This window comes from Sturnus vulgaris, chromosome 4 (assembly GCF_052056855.1).
Source record: "Sturnus vulgaris isolate bStuVul1 chromosome 4, bStuVul1.hap1, whole genome shotgun sequence".
Classification (NCBI taxonomy): domain Eukaryota; kingdom Metazoa; phylum Chordata; class Aves; order Passeriformes; family Sturnidae; genus Sturnus; species Sturnus vulgaris.
This window is the reverse complement of record NC_142246.1, coordinates 1,591,045-1,611,509: the sequence shown is the minus strand read 5'-3', so window position 1 is coordinate 1,611,509 and position 20,465 is coordinate 1,591,045. Positions and strand designations below refer to the sequence as shown.

At 58.7% G+C, this 20,465-nt stretch overlaps 1 protein-coding gene across 1 annotated transcript; it reads right to left on the bottom strand.

Moving 5' to 3' along the window:
- Positions 1-268: 268 nt before the first annotated feature.
- Positions 269-18,607, bottom strand: ATP6V1B1 (ATPase H+ transporting V1 subunit B1). The gene is made up of 14 exons (XM_088162899.1): positions 18,508-18,607; positions 11,047-11,102; positions 9,683-9,781; positions 8,512-8,605; positions 7,243-7,320; positions 6,720-6,859; positions 6,101-6,202; positions 5,899-5,996; positions 4,875-4,998; positions 4,038-4,188; positions 2,744-2,826; positions 2,504-2,608; positions 1,204-1,333; positions 269-1,101 (listed from the first exon to the last, which is right to left on the bottom strand). The coding sequence occupies exons 1-14, from the start codon at positions 18,605-18,607 to the stop codon at positions 944-946; spliced, it is 1,518 nt and encodes a 505-aa protein (XP_088019025.1). The 3' UTR covers positions 269-943.
- Between the last annotated feature and the right edge of the window lie 1,858 nt (positions 18,608-20,465).

Sequence of the window (20,465 nt, the reverse complement as noted above, 5' to 3'; positions counted from 1 at the left end):
CACCCCCCCCTCCCTCTCCCCTCCCCCTCCAGGGGCCCCCCAATCCCAAAAGGGGGGGAAGCGAAACCCACAGAGGGATGTTGGGATTTCCCCCTAAAGGAGCTTTTCCCCTAAAATACAAAAATATGGGGTTTGGAGGGGGGGGGGGAGCTGCAATTCGGGCTCAGGGGGTTCCCAGAAATTCCCAGAAATTCCCAGAAATTCCCAGAAATTCCGTGGTCGTGGAAGGAAACATCGGAGCACCGAAGGGGTTTGGTGACCACGGTGGTTTATTCACAAAAAAAACCCAAAACCAAAACCAAAACAAAAAAAAAACCCCAAACCAAACCAAAACGAAAGCGATTTTCTCAATTTTAGGATTGGGGGATTGGGATTTTAGGAAAGGGGGATCCAATTTTAGGAAAGGGGGACGGGATTTAATAAAAGAGGGATGAGATTTTAGGATTTTGGGAAAGAGGGATAGGATTTTATGGAAGGGGGATGGGATTTTAGGAAAGAGGCATTGGGTTTTAGGAAAGGGGGATCCAATTTTAGCAAAGGGGGATGGGATTTAAGAAAAGGAGGGAATTTTAGGAAAGGTGGATCTGATTTAAGGAAAAGGGGGATCCGATTTTAGGAAAGGGGGATCTGATTTAAGGAAAGGGGGAATCCGAGTTTAGGAAAAGGGGATGGGATTTTAGGAAAGGGGGATCCAATTTTAGGAAAAGGAGGCGGGATTTAATAAAAGAGGGATGAGATTTTAGGAAAGAGGGAATTTTAGGAAAGAGGGAATTTTAGGAAAGGTGGATCAGATTTTAGGAAAAGGGGAAACCGATTTAAGGAAAAGGGGGATCCGAGTTTAGGAAAAGGAGGCGGGATTTAATAAAAGAGGGATGGGCTTTTAGGAAAGAGGGGAATTTTAGGAAAAGGGGGATGGGATTTCAGGAAAAGGGGATTTGTGGGGTCACAGGGCCGTGCCCTGCTCGGCTGCCTTGGCCTCGCGGGGGTAGAACTCGGCCAGGACGTTTTCGGGGATGCGCTTGAGGAGCTGCTTGGGGAAGATGCGCAGGAGCTGCCAGCCGATGTCCAGGGACTCGAAAATGCTGCGGTTCTCGTAGGGACCTGGACACACAACCGGCATGGGGGGGTGGGGGGCGATTTTGGGGGTGCTGGAGGGGCTCTCCCCGATCCCCCAAATCCCCCGGTTGAGGGCTGGGTGCTCACCCTGGGAGATGAAATGCTTCTCGAATTTGTGCAGGAATTCCAGGTACAGGAGGTCGTCGGCGGACAGAGCCTCCTCTCCCACCACGGCCTTCATGGCCTGCACGTCCTTCCCGATGGCGTAGCAGGCGTACTGGGGGATTCCAGGGATTCCGTGGGTGGGCATCCCCCCCTCAGGGACACCTCCCACCAGCCCAGCTGGATCCAAATCCATCCGAGCTGCCCGAGGATCCAGGGGCAAATCTGGGAATTGCAGCCCAGGCAGGAATTCCTTCCCAAGATCCCAGCCCAATCTCCCCTTTGCCAGTGGGAGCCATTCCCTGTTTCCTGTCCCTCCAGGCCTTGTCCCCATTTCCAGCTCTCCTGGAGCCTCTTCAGGCCCTGCAAAATCCATCCCAGATCCTTCTTTTCTCCAGGAGAACATTCCCAACTTTCCCAGAGCAAAGGGGTTCCAGAATCCTTCAATGGTGTGGGTTGGAAGGGACCTTAAATCCCATCCCATTCCCATCCAGGGACACCTCCCACTGCCCCAGGTGGGTCCCTTGGACATTCCCAGGGATCCAGGGGCAGCCCCAGCAAATCTGGGAATTGCAGCCCAGGCAGGAATTCCTTCCCAAGATCCCAGCCCAATCTCCCCTTTCCCAGTGGGAGCCATTCCCTGGGTCCTGTCCCTCCAGGCCTTGTCCCCAATTCCAGCTCTCCTGGAGCCCCTGCAGGGACTCTGAGCATTCCCTGGAATTTTCCCTTCTCCAGGGGAACATTCCCAGCATTTCCAGCCTGGCTCCAGAATCCTGGAATGATTTGGGTTGGAAAAGACCTCAAACCCCATCTCATTCCACCTTTTCCATTTTCAGGGATACCTCCCAGGTTTCTCCAAGCCCTGTCCAGCCTGGTCTTGGACATTCCAGGGATTTGGGGCATTCCCAGGTCCTTTCACATTCCCTGTATCCTCCCCACATCCCAAGAGAAAATTTAGGATTTCAAACACCCCGTGGAGCTCAGTGGGATCCAATCCCACCGAACCATCCCAAAATCAGAGCTCCCCTCTGGAATCCCGTGGCCATTCCCAGGGCTCTGAGCTCCCCCTGGATCCTTCCCTTCTCCAGGGGAACATTCCCAGCTCTCTCCAGCCCTTGCAGCATCTCCAGAACCTCCCCTGGAATCGCTCCAGCAGCTCCTCAGTTTGGGATCCAGGAGCTGGAGCAGCTCCACAGGCGGGGCCTCACCTGAGCCTCCCCAAGCGGGGGGACAGGAGGGACCCTGAAGTGACAAATGCCACCCCCGGGTGTCCCCAAGGCCTCACCAGCTGGTTGGACACGTCCCCGTGGTCCTTCCTGGTCATGCCCTCTCCGATGGCCGATTTCATCAGCCGGGACAGCGACGGCAGGACGTTGATGGGGGGGTAAATCTGTAGGGTGAGAGTGACCCCAATGTCCACCAGGCCCCCCCATCCCGGTGTTCCCGGCTGGTTTCCAGCCCTGGATCCATCCCAAACCCATCCCAAATCCATCCCCTGGAGATGGGAAGGGCTTTGGGAACCAACCTGGCGGTTGTGGAGCTGCCGGTCCACGTAGATCTGGCCCTCGGTGATGAAACCCGTCAGGTCGGGGATGGGGTGGGTGATGTCTGGGGTGGGGGGACAAAGGGGGTGTGAGACCCCAAAGTGGGGCTGGCAGCTCAGCGGGACAGGGGACAGGGCTATTGTCACACCTGGGGGACACCGGGGCAGCAGAGCCACCACTGGGGTCGGTACGGGGGGGTTGGGTGTCACCCCCTTGTCCCGGAGATGGGGACCCCAAATGGGAGGGGATGGGGTGGCTGGGATGGCACAGAAGGGTTTTGGTGTCACCTCTCTGTCCCTGACCCCAAATAGGAGCGGATGGGGTGGCTTGGATGGCATTTTGGTGTCACCCCCTTGTCCTGGAGACAGGGACCCCAAATGGGAGGGGATGGGGTGTCTGGGATGGTTGGAGGGGTCTCGGTGTCACCTCCCTGTCCCTGACCCCCAAATAGAAGGGGACGGGGGTGGCTCAGATGGCACAGAGGGGTTTTTGGTGTCACCTCCCTGTCCTGAAGTTGGGGACCCCAAATAGGAGGGGACGGGGTGGCTTCAATGACATTTTGGTGCCACCTCCCTGTCCTGGAGCCGGGGACCCCAAACCGGAAGTGCTGAGGAGTTTTTGGGGACACAGGGAAGGCTCAGATCCTAAATCCCCCCCGGGAGCTCCCCAAAATCGCCTCAAACCAGAGCCACTTGGGATTTCCTGTCACGATTTCCTGGAGTGGGGAAAACCCGATATCCCACAGGATTCCTGATTTCCCGTGGGATTCCCAGTTTCCCATTGAGATTCCCGATTTCCCACTGGATTCCAAATCCCCCATGGGATTCCTGATTTCCCATTGAGATCCCTGATTTCCCATGGGATTCCTCATCTTCCATTGAAATTCCCAATTTCCCATGGGATTCCTGATCTCTTATGGGAATTCCCTATGGGGGTTCCCGATTTCCTACAGGATTCCTGATCTCCCGCGGGATTCCCAATCTCCCATGGGATTTCTGATTTCCAGTTGAGATTCCCGATTTCCTGTGAGATTCCCAATTTCCCACAGGATTCCCGATCTCCCATGAGATTCCCGATCTCCCATTGGATTCCTGATCTCCCACGGGATTCTCGATCTCCCTGGGATTCCTGATTTCCCACAAGATTCCCGATTTCCCATGGGATTCTCGATTTCCCGTTGAGATTCCCAATCTCCCACGGGAATTTCCTATGGGGATTCCCGATTTCCTATGGGGATTCCCCGATCCCCCGTGGCATTCCCAGTGTCCCGCTGACCGTCGTTGGGCATGGTGAGGATGGGGATCTGGGTGATGGAGCCGTTCCTGCCCTCCACGCGCCCGGCGCGCTCGTAGATGGTGGCCAGGTCCGTGTACATGTAGCCCGGGAAGCCGCGGCGCCCCGGGACCTCCTCCCTGGCTGCCGACACCTGTGGGGGTCGGGGGGGGTCAGAGCACCCCAAAAACCCCCCCAAAAAACCCCAAACACCCCAAAAAACCGCGGGAGGCACGAGGGACGTGAGTGTCCCGAGCAGCCCAGGAAACCCCAAAAACCCCAAAAACTCCAAACACTCCAAACACCCCCAAAACCCCCAAAAACTCCAAACACCCCCCAAAACCCCCCAAAACCCTGTGATCCCCAGCTGTCCTTGTCACCCTGAGCACCCCATACCACTGTGGCCACTCCAGACCCCCAGTGGCTACCCCAGGCCTCTGCAGCCACCCCAGCCCCCCTGTGGCCACCCCATACCCCTGTGGCCACTCCAGCCCTCCCCCGTAGCCACCCCGGGCCTCTGCAGCCACTCCAGGTCCCTGTGGCCACCCCAGACCCCCTTTAGCCACCCCAGACTCCCCGTGGCCACCCCAGCTCCCCCGTGACCACCTCAGCCCCCCCGTGGTCATCCCAGGTCCCCGTGGCCACCCCAGCCACCCCTGTGGCCCCCCTAGACCCTTGTGGCCACCCCAGCCACTCTTATGGCCACTCCACATCCCTGTCGCCACCCCAGATCCCCTGTGGCCACTCCAACCCCCCTGTAACCACCTCAGCTCCCCCGTGACCACCCCAACACCCCCCCTGTGGCCACCCCAGACCCCCTCGTGGCCACCCGGCTGTGACCTCCCGCAGCGCCTCGGCGTAGGAGCTCATGTCGGTCAGGATGACCAGCACGTGCTTCTCGCACTGGTACGCCAGGAACTCGGCCGTGGTCAGCGCCAGCCGCGGAGTGATGATCCTCTCGATCCTGTGCCACACCCCCAATTAGCCCAATTAGCCTAATTAGCCCCCGCAGGGAAGGTTTGGGGTGCCAGGAGGAGCCCAGCCTGGGGTGGGGTCTGGCAGCTGTCGATGCCGGGGTTTTTTTGGGGTCCCCAAGAAGGGAAGGGAACTGGGGGTTACCCCAAAATGATCCAGGGGGGATTGGGAGGGTCCTGGTGGGGGAGAAAGGGAGAGGGAGGAAAAGGAAAGGAGAAAGAGGGAACACAAAGAGAGGGAGAGGGAAAAGGAGAGGAAGAGGAGAGAAGGAAAAATGGAGGAGGAGGAAAGAAGGAGAAAGAAGGAAGGAGGAGGAGGAGGAAAAGGAGGGAGAAAGGAAAACGGAGAAGAAAAGAAAGAAAGAAGAAAAAAAGGAGAGAGGAGAAGGAGGAAGAGGAGGGAGAAAGGAAAGGAAAAGGAAAACGCAGAGGAAAGAGAAGAGAAAATGAGAAAGGAGGAGGAGGGAAAAGTGAAAAAAAGAAGGAAAATGGAGAAGAAAAAGAAAGAAGAAAAAAGCGGAAAGGAGGAGGAAAAGGAGAAGGAAAGGGAAGAGAAAAGGAGAAATGAGAAGGAGGGAAAAGGGAAAGAAGGAAAAGGAGAGGGAGGCAGAAGTAGAAAGGAAAAGAAGGAAGGAAAAGAATAAGAAAGGAGAAAGGAGGAGGAGGAGGGAGGAGGGAAAAGAAGAGGGAAGGAGAAAGGGTGAGAGAGGAGGGAGGAGGAGAAAGGAGGAAAACGGAGAAAGAAAAGGAAAAAAAGGAGAAGGAAGGAAAAGGAGGAGAAAAGGAGAAAATAGAAGAGGGAGGAGGAACAACGAGGAGAAAAAAAAAGGGAGACGAAAGGAGAAAGGAGAAAGGAGGGAGGAAGAGGAGGAGCCAGGGCTGTGGCTCACGTGGGGTCGTTGGCCAGGTTGAGGAACAGGCACACGTTCTCCATGGAGCCGTTCTGCTCAAAGTCCGACTTGAAGAACCGCGCCGTCTCCATGTTCACCTGTGGCGGGCGGGACACGCGGGGACACCCGGTGACACGTGGGGACACGAGGTGACACGGCGGGTCTGGGGTCACCTGGATGTCCCCTCGTGTCCCCAACTCACCCCCATGGCCGCGAAGACGATGGCGAAGTTGTCCTCGTGGAAATCCACCACGTCCTTGGATTTCTTCACCAGCCCGGCCTGGCGGCAGATCTGTGCCGCGATCTGAGGGCGGGGACAGGGACAGGGGTGGCAGCAGGGACACCCCAGGGTGGCCACGGCACCCCTGGGACACGGGGGGGGGGGGTGCAGTGGGGTGTCCCCTCCTCGCTGTGTCCTGCCCTGCCCGTGGTCAGGGATGGTTTCCATCACATTATCCCATCATCCCATCCCATTATTCCATTATCCCATCCCATCCCACCATCCCATTCTATCCCATTATCCCATCCTATTATCCCATCCCTCCCCATTATCCCATCCCATTATCCCACCCCATTATCTCATCCCCCTCTGGAATTCCCAGCCCCTCCCTCTCCATCCCCTCTGTCACAGCCACACTCATGGGGACATTAAAGGATCCGGAATTCCCCAATCCCTGGATTTCGGGACCCCAGATCCTCCCCCACAGGGATTCCTGCACCAACAGGGAAACTGAGGCACGAGCCGCCGACAGCTTCCCGACACCAGGAGAGGGGATCCAACATTCCCAAATCCCTCCACCCTCCTCGTCCCACAGTCCCACCTCGTTGTGGGGCAGCCCGGCCGCAGAGAAGATGGGAATTTTCTGCCCGCGGGCGATGCTGTTCATGACGTCGATGGGAGAGATCCCGGTCTGGATCATCTCCTCGGGATAAATGCGACCGTGGGGGTTGATGGGCTGGCCTGGAGCGGGAAAAGGAGCAATCGTGGAATGGTTGGGGTTGGAAGGAGCTTCCGGTCCCACCCAGGGAGATTTCCCAACATCTCGGGGTGCTCCAAACCCTTGGACACTTGCAGGGATGAGGGGAAAAGGGAGGCAGGGATGGCCCTGGCTGGTGGGAAAATTTGGGGAGAAAGTTCTGGAGATGAGCAGGGAGGAGATTTGGGGTGGGATGGGAAATATCCCAGCACGTGGGCACCCTACTGGAACACCTGGGTGGGGATGGATGGATGATGGATGGATGTGGTGACACCACAGGGCCATGGTGACCATCAGGCCATTGTCACCCCCAGTTCCAGGCTGTCCCCAAGCCCCTCCCACATTCCCAAAAATCCGGAGCTGTCACCGTTGATGTCCAGGAAGTCCTCGGCCATCACCGGGGGGCCGCTGTCGATGGGTTTGGCGGAGCCATTGAACACCCGGCCTGTGGGGACACGGGGACTGTCCCTGCCCGGGGCCACCAACCAGGGGTGGCACCTGACAGTCCGGTGGCCCCAGGTGAGTGTCCCCATCCCGATCCAGGACACCCCACCCACCCCCAGTGGGGACACAGGGACTGGGAGCTGTGGGTGTGGGGCAGGAAGTGTCACACAGTCCCTGTGACAGGGAGATGCCAGCACGTGGGGACAAGGTCCCCATGTCCCCATCACCCTGTCCCTGTGTCCCCATCACCCTGTCCCCGTGTCCCCAGCCGTTTCCCTCTTGCAGCCCCCCTCTCCTGGATGAGCGGGGTGACACCAAACCCCCCTCACAGTGTCCCCAGGGAGGGGACACGGCCGCACCGCTCCCTCTCAGCCTCATCGACCGCCTCAGAGCCGCGGTGGCATCGATCGCGACAAAGCCACGGCTCCCTCCTGTCCCCTCCCCGCCCCCCCACGGGACACGGTGGCGGTGCGGGGACACGGTGGCGATGTCACAGCGCATCAGGGTGATGGCAGCGCCGAGCGCCGAGCGGGAAAGGTCAGCGGGCACGACAGCGGCGACTCCCGGGGGACACCGAGAGCGGGAGGGAGGGGACAGACACAGAGTGGGGGGACAGACACCAGGAAGGGACAAACACCGGGAGGGGGGGGGACAGACACCGGGAAGGGACAGGGCCACCCCCTGGCCGACCCCGAGTGACAACCGGGGACTGGGGGGGTGCTCTGGTGGGGTTTGGGGGGCTCGGACACCCCCGGGGATTGTGGGGGACAATGGGGGCTCACAGCGGGATCCAGAGGGGTTTGGGTGGGAAGGGACCTCAATTGCCATGGATGTCACCTCGCTGCCATGGGGACACCTTCCACTGGCCCAGGTGGCTTCAAGCCCTGTCCAGTCTGACCTGAGACAGTGCCAGGGGTTCGGGTGACACTTTCAGGGATGGGGTGACACCGCCGGGAATGGGGTGACACCTCACCTGGAATCCGTCCCCAGCCCATCCCAAACTCTTTTTCCCGGGATAACCGCGCAGAGAGGACGCGGGGAGCGCTCCCGCCCTGCCTGACGCGACAGTCACAGCTCGGAGGTCACCCAGCCATGCCCTCAGCCCCAGAGCTGAACCCCAAACACCCAAAATCCCCTCAACCCCCCCCCAAATTTCGGTGCCACCCGTGGCCGGAGCCGTGGCCGGCCTCACCCAGCATGTCCTCGGACACCGGCGTGCGCAGGATGTCCCCGGTGAACTCGCAGGTTGTCGCCTTGGCATCGATGCCAGATGTGCCCTCAAACACCTGCAGAGAGCCCGGGCCGCGGCGTGGGGGCAATTAACAGGGATTAATTAAGGTTTTGAAAGGGGTGACGTGACCCCCGTTCACCCGGGGGGAGGGGACGAGCACCGGGGTTAAAAACAAATCCTGAGGGGTTTGAGGGGGGGGATATTTTTGGGGGGAGGTCCGTGAATGCCGCACCCCCGGGGAATCCTTTTGATCAGGGTAATATTTGACATCATTTGCGTTAATTAGCCCCCGGCTCGCTGCTTTAATTAGAGCCGGGTGGCCCCGGGGAGCAGGGGGAAGGTGGCGATGGTGACAGGTGACGCTCGGAGCCCCCCAGGTGGCTGCGGGTCACCCTCAAGAAAGCCGAGGCTGCCAAAAACTCCTTTCCTCCCTTTTTTCCCTTCCTTTTATCCCTTTTTTTCCCTCCCTGCCCGAGCCTGACTCCCTAATAGGATTAAAAGGGCATCCCCGAGGCACAGGTGACATTAGAGCGGCGATTTTGGGGCAGCTGCGCCGCCCTCCCCGAGCCCCAGCGGGGCCGTTTTGGGGGGGGGGGGGGGATCCGGGCTAATCAGTTGGGATTTGACCCCAAATTTGACCCCAAACAGGCGCAGGGCTCGAGGGTTTGGGGACACCCCAGTAGCCGCTGCTGTCGCGGGGTTGGTGGCTTTGGGGGGGTTGGTGGCAGCGGGATGGGGTCAGTGTGGGGTGAGGGGGGGGGACACGGCCTGTCCCAGGACCCTGCCCAGGACACTCCTGACCCCCCAGGACACCCCTGGCCACCCCAAGACACTGTCCCCTGTCCTAGGACACCCCATATCATCCCAGGACACTTCTGGCCATCCCAGACCAGTCCGGGACACCCCTGACCATCCCAGGACACTGTCCCCTGTCCCAGGACATTTGTTCAAGGACACTGTCCCCTGTCCCAGGACACCCCTGGCCATCCCAGGACTCCAGTCCCGCCTCTCAAGAGCGCTGGGACACGAGCCCGACAGCCACCACTGGAGGGGGACAGAGCCCTGGGACAGAGCCCTGGGACAGAGCCCGCAGCCCCCGCGTGTCGCGATGTCACCGTGTCACCAGGCTCACCTGGACGATGGCCTTGGAGCCCATCACCTCCAGCACCTGCCCGCTGCGGGTGGTGCCGTTGGGCAGCGTGAAGTTCACGATCTCGGCGTACTGGGCGAACTGTGGGGACAGCGACACGGACAAATGTGGTGGTGGCATTGTCGCCCCGTGTCACCTCAGCCCGCCCCTTGTTCCCCCAGCCCCCCGCCGGTGCTGCCTCAGTTTCCCTTCCTTTGGTCCTGAAGCCACCAAACTTCCTGGGGACTTCAGGATGGGGGAAAAGGGGGGTGGGGACACCGGGCGGCAAGGTGGTGGCGGGGAGGTGGCACTGCCTGTCCCTGTCACTGCGCCGTGCCTCAGTTTCCCCGCTGCCCAGGGGCCGCTCCCAAACAGGTGACAACGAGCGTCAGAGCCACCAGGCTGCCACCACCTCCCAGGCGGAGGCCACAGGCACGGGTGGCACTCATGGGGACACCACGGGGAGGGGACTTTTGTGATGAGGGGACACGTCCTGCTCTGGGGACAATGCCAGTGTCGCTCCTGCCCGGCACGCTCAGGGCTCTCCTGCTCCTCATTCCCGGCTCCAGCCCCGGGAACTTTGGACTTTAATTCCTCCGGATTAAAAAAAACAACTTTGGATAAAGAGCGAGCGAGCCCAAAGAGCCACGAGCCGGGTCTTTGATTGAGCTGATTAATTAATAAAAGGCAGGGGCCAGGGAAACGCGACAGCGGGTGACAAAATCCCTCCGGGGGTCACCCAGGAGAGCGGGGAGAAGGGACAGGGAGGTGACACCGAGGGGACACGGGGTTTGTGGAGGGGACACGCTCAGAGCAGGGTCCCTGGGGGAGCTGGGGAGGGGACAGAGAGGGGAAAGGGGACAGGGGATGGGGGACAGGGGACAAGGGACAGAGCTGGGAAAGGGGACAGGGGATGGAAGACAAGGGACAGAGGACGAGTGACAGAGCTGGAAAAAGGGACAGAGAATGAAGGACAGGGGACAAAGGACAGAATTGGGAAAGGGGACAGGGGATGAGGGACAGGGGACAGAGCTGGGAAAGGAGACAGGGGATGGGGGACAGGGGACAGGGACAGGAGCCAGAGCTTGGTCAGGGACACGGGGACATGGGGACACGCCACCCGAGCGTGCAGGCGGGGACAGGGCTCTGCTGCCGACCGCGTCCAGAGGAGGGAGCTCGGACCCAGGAGAGGAGGGGACAGCCCAGGGGACAAGGGACAGGAACAGCCCAGGGGACAGGAAGGATGGGACAGGGGACAGAGGACAGGTGGCACGGAGTGCGGGACACACTCCCCCCATTGCACCCCGGGGTCCCCACACAGCCCCAGGTGACACCGCCAAGCTGTCCCCATGTCCCCAAAGTCCTACCTTGACATTGTCCAGCACCACCAGCGGCCCGTTGACCCCGCACACCGTCCTGTAGGCTGGGGGAGGGGACACCGTCAGTCCCCAGGGCCACCCGGGGGTGCCACCCCCACATCGTGTCCCTTCCCGTGTCCCATTCCCCGTCCCTGTGACACCCCGAGTGACCAGTGGTGGCCGAACTGGACACCCGGAGTCTCTGTCCTGCAGGAAATGTCACTCAGGGGTTGTGTCACCTTCTGGAGGTGTCCCCTTGTGCCCGGCAGGGATGTCACAGCTGGGAATGCCACCAGGGCCAGCAGGAAAGTGTCCCCTTGTCCCCAGCGGTCACGCCTTGCCCGAGGATCCTGCCTGGCCCGGGGTGACATTGGGGAAATGAGGGAGAGAGCCCGAGGGGACAGCGAGGGCACAGGGGGTGACAAAGGGGGGACAGGGGTGACAAACGGGGGGTGAGGCCGGGTAGGAACCCAGGGAGAGGCAGCAAATCCCGGGAATGTCGGGATTGGGATCGGATCCTGGGAGTGCTGAGATTGGGATTCATCCTGGGAGTGCGGGGGTTGGGATCGATTATGGGAACTCCGGGATTGGGATCGGATCCCGAGAACGCCGGGATTGGGATCAATCCTGAGAATGTCGGGATTGGATGCTGGGAATGAGGGACTGGGATGGGATCCTGGGAATGCCGGGGTTGGGAACGGATCCTGGGAACGCCGGGGTTGGGATCGGATGCTGGGAATGCCGGGGTTGGATCCTGGGAACTCCGGGATCGGCTCCCGGCGGGTGTGCCGGAACTGATCCGGCTCTAAGCCGAGCCTTGATGAGCCCAGGAAGTGTCAAAGCCCCGAGCGCTGCCCCGGCCCCGCTGACCCCGCCGGGCCCTTTCATCCTCTGCCCCCTCTCCTCACTCCGGGCTCTGCCATTCCCACCTGATCCTAATAGGATCGGAGAGGCCGGGCCAGCTGCAGGGCTCCCCCCTCCCCTCCCCCCTGCGCCGATGGGGGTCCCTGGATGTCCCCGTGCTGATGGTGGCATTGTCCCCCCGCTGGGACAGCCCCAGAGATTTCATTCCTAGCGACATTCCTCTCCCCTGCTCTTCCTCCCCTCTCCAGACCCTCCATCTTCCCCATCCTCTTCCTCCCCTTTCCACCCCCACCATCCTTTTCCTCCTCTCTCCAACCTTTCCATCCTCTTCCTCCCCATTCCGGCTCTTCCACACTCTTCCCTCTCCTACCCTCCCATCCTCTTCCTCTCCATCTCTCCCATCCTCTTCCTCCTCTCTCCAGCCCCATTTCCCTTCTCTCTCTCGGAGCACTGTGGGGTCACCCCATGGCACGAGGGGACCCTCGGTGTCCCCTCCCCTCAGCCAGGGCACAGCACGGGCAGTGATCCCGGACAATTCTGCAATGGGATCAGGGAATTCCAGAGAGCTTCGGGTTGGGAAGGATCTGAAAGTCCAGGAATTCCAACCCCTGGCACCTCCCACTGTCCCAGGTGGATCCAACCTGGCCTTGGGCACTGCCAGGGATCCAGGGGCAGCCCCAGCAAATCTGGGAATTGCAGCCCAGGCAGGAATTCCTTCCCAAGATCCCAGCCCAATCTCCCCTTTCCCAGTGGGAGCCATTCCCTGGGTCCTGTCCCTCCAGGCCTTGTCCCCAATTCCAGCTCTCCTGGAGCCCCTGCAGGGACTCTGAGCATTCCCAGGAATTTTCCCTTTTCCAGGGGAACATTCCCAGCATTCCCAGCCTGGCTCCAGGGCAGAGGGGCTCCAGCCCTGGGAACAGCTCTGGATTGGCTCCAGCAGCTCCACGACCTCCTGAAGTTGGATCCAGGAGCTGGAGCAGCTCCACAGGTGAGGTCTCACCTGAGCAGAGCACAGGGACACAATTCCCACCTTTTCCTCCACCTTCTCCCAGGGCTGCTCCCAATCCTTTCCCCTCCCAGCCTGGATTTGTGCCCCATCCCAGCTTCTCCTGCCCTTGGCCTTGCTGAACCCCCCCCGAGGTTCTCCCAGCCCCACTCCAGGAGCTAATTAGCTAATTAACATTCTCTTCCCATCCCCAATTAGGGCGGGTTCCTGCTGCTCGCCCATTCAGCCTCGGCAGGGGCCGGCACCCCGGGAGCCCCCACCCAGCCTTTTGTCCCCTTTATTCCCAAAGTGACCATCCGGCCTTTTATTCCCATTCCTGCTCCTTCCCGAAGCTCCCCCCCTTCCATTCTCCCCGCTGGAGTTTTTGGGATCTTTTCTTGTCACCCATGTCCCCACCCAGGCGGGACAGGGACGTTGGAGTGTCCCTTGTCCCAGCACAGGGGTGTCCAGCTCAGTCCCTTGGGGACATTCCTGGCTGCCCTCAGGCCCCACCGGGATGGTTCTTCCCACCTGGAATGTGGGAGCCTCTGGGAGGGCTGGTGTCACCAGGAGTGACATTGGAGCATCAGTAGAGCTTGGGTGGTATGGAAATGCATCCTAAATTAATCAGGAATTCATCATCATCCATCCATCATCCTTCCATTTTCCCCATCTATCCATGGTCAGGGACCTCTGGACATCACGGAATCCTGGAATGTTTTGGGTTTGGGGGGACCTTAAATCCCACCCGGTTCCATCCAGGGACACTTCCCCCATCCCAGGGTGCTCCAAGCCCCGATGTCCAGCCTGGCCTTGGACACTTCCCGGGATCATCCCAGCCCCTCATCCATGGCCGGCTCTGTTCTGTCGTGACAGGAGGGTGAAATCGTGACAGCAACGCCAAGGGACAGCCTGGAAAGGGTTGGGATGGGGAGTGAGGAGGAGGAGAAGAAGATGAAAAGGAATAAGAATGAGGAGAAGGAGACGGAGAACGAGAAGGAGGAGAATGAAGAAGAAGTGGAGAAGAGGAAGAAGAGGAAGAGGAAGAAGAGGAGAAAAAGTGAAGACGAGGGAGGATGAAGAGCTGGAAGAGGTGAAGGACGAGAAGGAGAAGAAGAGGAAGAAGAAGAAAAGAAGAGAAGGAAGAGAAGGAGAGGAAGAGGAGAAAAAGAAGAAGACGAGGGAGGAGGAAGAGCTGGAAGAGGTGAAGGAAGAGGAGGAAGAAGAAAGAGGAGAAGGAGAAGAAGAAGAAGAGGAGAAAGAAGGAGGAGGAGAAGAGGAAGAGGAGGAATAGGAGGAGTACGAAAAGAACAGGAGGAGGAGGAAAAGAAGAAGAGGAAGAACAGGAGGAGGAAAAGAAGAAGAAGAGGAGGAGGAGAAGGGAACGAAATAAGAGGAGGAGAGGAAGAGGAGAAAAAGTGAAGACGAGGGAGGAGGAAGAGCTGGAAGAGGTGAAGGAAGACGAGAAAGAGGGGGAGAAGGAGAGGAGAAGGAGAAGAAGTACAAGAAGAGGAGGAAGAAGAAGAAGGAGGAGGAGAGGAGGAGGAGAAGAAGAAGAAGAAGAAGAGGAGGAATAGGAGGAGGAGGAAAAGAACAGGAGGAAGAGGAAAAGAGGAAGAGGAAGAAGAGGAAGAGGAGGAGGAGGAGGGCCGGGAAGCGCAGGCGGAACACCGGAAAGCCCCAGCAGCGATAATGAAGCCGCTGCCCCGGGAGCTGCGGGCTGGGTGGGCCGCGGCCGCCGGCTGGGGAGGAGGGGGGTTGGGCCGGGGGGAAAAGGGGCCGAGGGAAAAGAATAAAAAAAAAAAAAAACACCAAAAAAAACCCCAACAACCCAAACCTCTTTCAAACCTGGCCTTTCCACACCCCCAGCCCCAAATTCACAGCTGCTGTCAGAGGCAATCTCCGTCAGCGCTGACACTCACGCACTGCTGACCAGCGCGGCCCCCGGTGACAAAGGGGACCCGAGCGGGCTCCACTCGCCGCTAATTGCTCCCGCTCGCCCGCCCTGCCCTCGGCACAGCCCCCGTGGCCTCCCCAGCCCCCCCCGAACCCCGCAGGGCTCGGCTCCAAAGCGCTCCTTTGGGGGGGGGCTCGGGCTGGTGGGATCCTCAGGATCGGCCCAGTTCCACCAGTTCGGCTGGATCCGAGCTGGATCGCCAGGGATCCAGGGGCAGCCACAGGAAATCTGGGAATTCCAGCCCAGGCAGGAATTCCTTCCCAAAAAAATCCCAGCCCAATCTCCCCTTTTCCCAGTGGGAAGCTGTTCCCTCTTTTTTGTCACCTCGGCCTCCGGGCCGGGTGTGCAGCGAGTTTAAATTCCAAATTCCAGAGCTGGGGACACACCTGGAGCAGAGATGGGAAGTAGGACGGGTAAACAGCCCCCAAATCCCCTAAATCCTCCATCCCAGAGCAAAGCTGGATGTCCCAGCAGGTCCAGACCTGATCCCGAACCATCCTGGGGCACAGGGAGGGTCCCCAGTGTCCCCCAGCTCCCACCTGGGGGGCACAGAGCGGGGACCCCACCCCTGGCACCCCTCGAGAGGGGCAGAGGGTGCTGGGCTGGAATTCCCAGAGGCTCTGGATGGGGCAGGATGCATCCCCCATCCCTGGCAGTGCCCAAGGTGAGCTGGGATGGGACACGGAGCAACCTGGCACAGTGGGAGGTGTCCCCGTCCATGGCGGGGGTGACATTTAAGATCCTCCCCTCAACCCAATTTTGAAGGATTTTAATACTGAAAGATTTTAGGATTCCAACAACATCCACCCCAAACGCCGCCGCATTCCCAGAATCCACAAACCTCCTCTCAAGCCCCCATGGGAATTTTTTTTTTTTTTTTTTTTTTTTTTTTTTTCTCCCGACCATCCCTAAACGTTCGCTTCCCCCGGCAAGCCCCACAACCTGCCCATTGTGCCTTGTGTCACTTTTGTGCCGCGCTGTCAACCCCGCGGGGTTTGTCCCGGGCCGGCAGGGGCCGTGAAAAGCCCGGCGGGGGATCGAAGTCTATGCCACTAATTAGGGGAATTAGGGGAATTAGGGCCCGGCGGCCGCGGGTTCCCAGCCACACCTGCACGGTCATGTGGGGGCAGGAGGGGAAAAGCGGCCCCAGGGAAGCGTGAATTCAGGGGGAGGGGAAAAAAAAATAAGGGGGGGAAAGAAAAAGGGGGAGGAATAGAGAGGAAAAAAAAAAAGAGGGAAAAAAATAGCGAGGAAAAAAAAAAGAGGGAAAAAAATAGCGAGAAAAAAAGAGGGGAAAAAAATAGCGAGGGAAAAAAAATAGCGAGGGAAAAAAAGCGAGGAAAAAAAAGGGAAAAAAAAAGCGAGGGAAAAAAAAGAGGGGAAAAAAAAGAGGGGAAAAAAAACGAGGAAAAGAAAAAGAGAAGAAAAAAGTAGCGAGGAAAAAAAGAGGGAAAAAAATAGCGAGAAAAAAAAGGGAAAAAAGTAGCGAGGAAAAAAAAGGGGAAAAAAATAGCGAGGAAAAAAAAGAGGGAAAAAAGAAAAAAAAACAAGGAAAAATAAAAAAGAAGGAAAAGAGAAAAAACAAGGAAAAAAGAGAAAATGAAAAAAACAAGGGGAAAAAAGAGGGAAAAAAAGCAAGGAAAAAAGCGGGAAAAAAGCAAGGAAAAAAAGAGAAAATTAAAAAACAAAGGAAAAAAAGAGGGAAAAAAAGAGAAAATTAAAAAAATAAAGGAAAAGAAGAGGGGAAAAAAACAAGGAAAAAAAAGAGAAAAGAAAAAAAAAAAAAAAAGAGGGAAAAAAACAGGGAAAAAAACCAAAGAGAAAAAAAGCAAAAAAAAGAGGAAACTCAATCTCAAGGCGAGGCATCCCAAACAAAAACCCCAAACTGGGAACCTGAAATGAGACCCTAAACTGGGACCCTAAACTGGAATGGGGCCCTTAAATGGGACCCCAAACTGGGATCCCAAACTGGGATCCCAAACTGGGACCCCAAACTGGGAACCTAAACTGGGACCCCAAACTGGAATGGGGCCCTTAAATGGGACCCCAAACTGGGAACCTAAACTGGGACTCCCCAGTGGGACCCTAAACTGGCACCATAAACTGGGACCCCAAACTGGAACCCCAACCTAGGACTCCAAACTGGGAGTCTAAACTTGGACCCAAACTGGGACCCTAAACTGAGACCCTGAACAGACCCTAAAACTGAGACCCTAAACTGGACTCCAAACTGGGACCCTCAACTGGGACCCCAAACAACTGGGAACCTAAACTGGGAACTAGAACTCCAAACTGGAATCCCAAACTGGGACCTCACAGTGGCACCCTAAACTGGGACCCCAGACTGGAACCCCAAACTGGGACCCTTAACTGGGACCCCAAACTGGGACCCTAAACTGGGACCCATAACTGGTACCATAAATGGGGATCTAAACTGGGACAATATATTGAGACCCCAAACTGGATTTTGTCCCCGCCTTTGGGCTGGCCACGGGGGGGAGGGGGGACAAACGCGTCCCTCGAGGGTGACAGACGCGACAAAAGGGATCTCCAGGGTTTTTCCTGGCAAAGGGACAAGCGGGTGACACGGAGCCAAGGGCTGGCGCTCCGCCAGGTGACCCGGGCACGAGTCACCCGCGGGTGGCCGCTGTTGACAGCAAACACGGCGGGTGGCCGGGCAGGGCCAGCTCGGCTCGGCGGGGACCGTGCCAGCCCGGTGCCACCCGGTTGGGGACGAGGGGAGGTGACATCGCGAGGAGGTGACATCCAAACTCCCCCGGCGCCGCCAGAGAAGGCACAAAGGTCACAACGGACGCCCTCGGTGACAGAGGGGGGGTTTGGGGACAAGGCGACAGCGGGATCGTCCCCCCCCCCCGGTGTGGGGCTGGCACGGCGCCAGGTGTGGCGATGTCGCCGTGGGGTGGGGACACAGCGGGAAGGGACAGTCGGGGCACCTCGGCACCTCTGGGGTGTCACCACAGCGCCCCACAGGTGTCCCCAGGGTGGGGACGCTTTCCCCGGTCCTTGTGGGTGCGGTCCCCAGGAGGGGACACCCTCGCAGCCCCACATTGTCCCCCTGTCCCCACGAGAGACAGACGTGGCTCCTGTGCCACCCTGCCTGTCCCAGTGCCACCCAGCTGTCCCCTCCTGAGCCGGTGTCACCCACACATCCAGCCCTGTCACTCCCGCCTGTCCCAGTGTCACCCCTGTGTCCCTTCCTGTCCCAGTGCCACCCACCCCTGTCACCTCTGCCTGCCCCAGTGTCACCCACCAGTCCCCGCCTGTCCCAGTGCCACCCACCCGTCCCTGTCACCCCTGACGGCCTTCGTGTCATCCCTCTGTCCCTTCCTGAGCCGGTGTCACCCACACATCCAGCCCTGTCACCCACCAGTCCCAGTGCCACCCACTCGTCCCTGTCATAGCTGGCTGCCCTTGTCACCCCTTTGTCCCTTTCAGTCCCAGTGCCACCCACCCCTGTCACTCCTCCCTGCCCCAGTGTCACCCCTCTGTCCCCGTACCTGCTCCAGTGTCACCCCCACACTCCTGCCCCGTGTCACCCCCTCGTCCCTCCCACCACGACCACTCTGCTCGGGGACAGAGGGATGTCCCCCCCTCGCCGGTGTCCCCGCGGTGTCCCCGCGGTGTCCCCGTGTCCCCCACTCACTCAGCCGGGGGTTGCTGTGGAAGTCGCGGGTCACGGCCAGTCCGTGCTCGCGGGCGGCCGCCAGCTCTGTCGCCGCTGTTGTCACCTTGGTGGCGGCCATGGCCTTGTCCCTGTCCCTGTCCCCGTCACGGTCACGGTCCCGCCGGGGCAGGACACGGCAGCGCCTCGGGTTTTGTAGCCCCGGCCCGGCCCCCGCTGGTCCCGCCCCGCCCGCGACACCGGCGACACCGGCAGAGAAGGTGACACCGACAGCAAAGGTGACACCGACAATAAAGGTGACACCGACAGCAAAGGTGACACCGACAGTAAAGGGGACACCGACTGTAAAGGGGACACCCACAGTAATGGTGACACCCACAGTAATGGTGACACCGACAGTAATGGTGACACCCCCAGCGCCGCGACACCGGCGACACAGGTGGCCCCGTGTTGGGTGTAAACAACGGGAGGGAGCGGCTGGAGCCGGGATGGGGGCAGGGAATGGGATCGGGAATGGGATCGGGAATGGGAATGGGGAGTGGGAATGGGGATGGGAATGGGAATGGGAATGGGAATGGGGATGGGATAAGGGGTAAGGGATAGGGATAGGGATGGGAAATGGGATACGGGATATGGGATATGGGATATGAAATAAGGGAGGGGATCGGGACAGGGACTGGGATAAGGAATAGGGAGAGAGAGGGATAGGGATGGGGAATGGGAATGGGATAACGATAGGGAGGGAGAGTGGGAATGGGGACAGAGATAAAGGACAGGGATAAGGGATAAGGATGGGAATAGGGATAGGGTGGGACAGGGATATAGGGTAGGGATAGGGATAAGGGATGGGGTAGAAATAGGGATAAAGGACAGGGATAAGGGGTGTGAGACGGAATGGCTTAGGGACAGGGACAGGGATAGGGACGGGGATAGGGACAGGGACAGGGATAGGGACGGGGATAGGGACAGGGATAGGGACAGGGACAGGGATAGGGACAGGGAAAGGGAAAGGGACAGGGATAGGGACAGGGACAGGGATGGGGATAAGGAACAAGAACAGAGATAACGAATAAGAATAGAGATAAGGGGCTGGGATAGGGATAAGGAATAAGAAAAGGGATAAGAGATCGGGGTGGGGATAGCAGGACAGCCCTAAGGGATGGGGATGGGGTCGGGATAAAGGATAAGGAGAAATTAATGGGGATAAGGGGTTGGGATAAGGAATAAGGAATAAAAATAGGGATAAGGGGTTGGGATAAGGAATAAGGGTCTGGATAAAGGGGTGCACAGAGCAGAGCGGGCAGTGGTGGCCCTAGAAACGTCACCCTGCGATGTCACCCCCGGGCCCGGTGACGGGGACCCCACAGGGGGTGGAGGAGGAGGAGGAGGAGGAAGGAGGCAGGACGTGACTTTTATTAACATCAGAAACCATAAAACCCCACATTTTTCCTTAAAAATTTTACATCCCGTTGGTTTTCCAGACTGGAGGAGCCCCTGGCACCGGGTGGGACAAACCGGGGGTGTCCCCACACTGTCCCCAACCCCCTTTTGGGAGAAAGGAATTTTGGGAAAGCTTCGGGTGGGATTTTTTTTTTTTTTTTTTAATTTTTTTGCGGAAGCGGATTTTGGGGTCAAATGAGCAAAATGAGGGCCCGGGATTTCGGGATCATCGGAGCAGGCAGGAAAACCCCAAGGATATTCCCATATTCCCAAATCCAACTTCCCGAGCTTTGTTTTCCCCAAAATGTTCCCAAATCCCCTCCGGCCACGGAGGTTGAGGGGTCCGGGGGTCATTTCTGCACCAGATTCCTCCCGGTGAACCCAGGAATTTTCCAGGTTGGGAAAATCCCTGCTGGAATCGGGCTGGGAAAAGGGAAAAACAAAATCCGAGGGAGGCTCGGGTGGGGTTGGGGACAGAATTCCCGAGGTGGGGACACGGCCACTTCCCTGTCCCGGCTCCTCCTGGATCGGGATGGGAG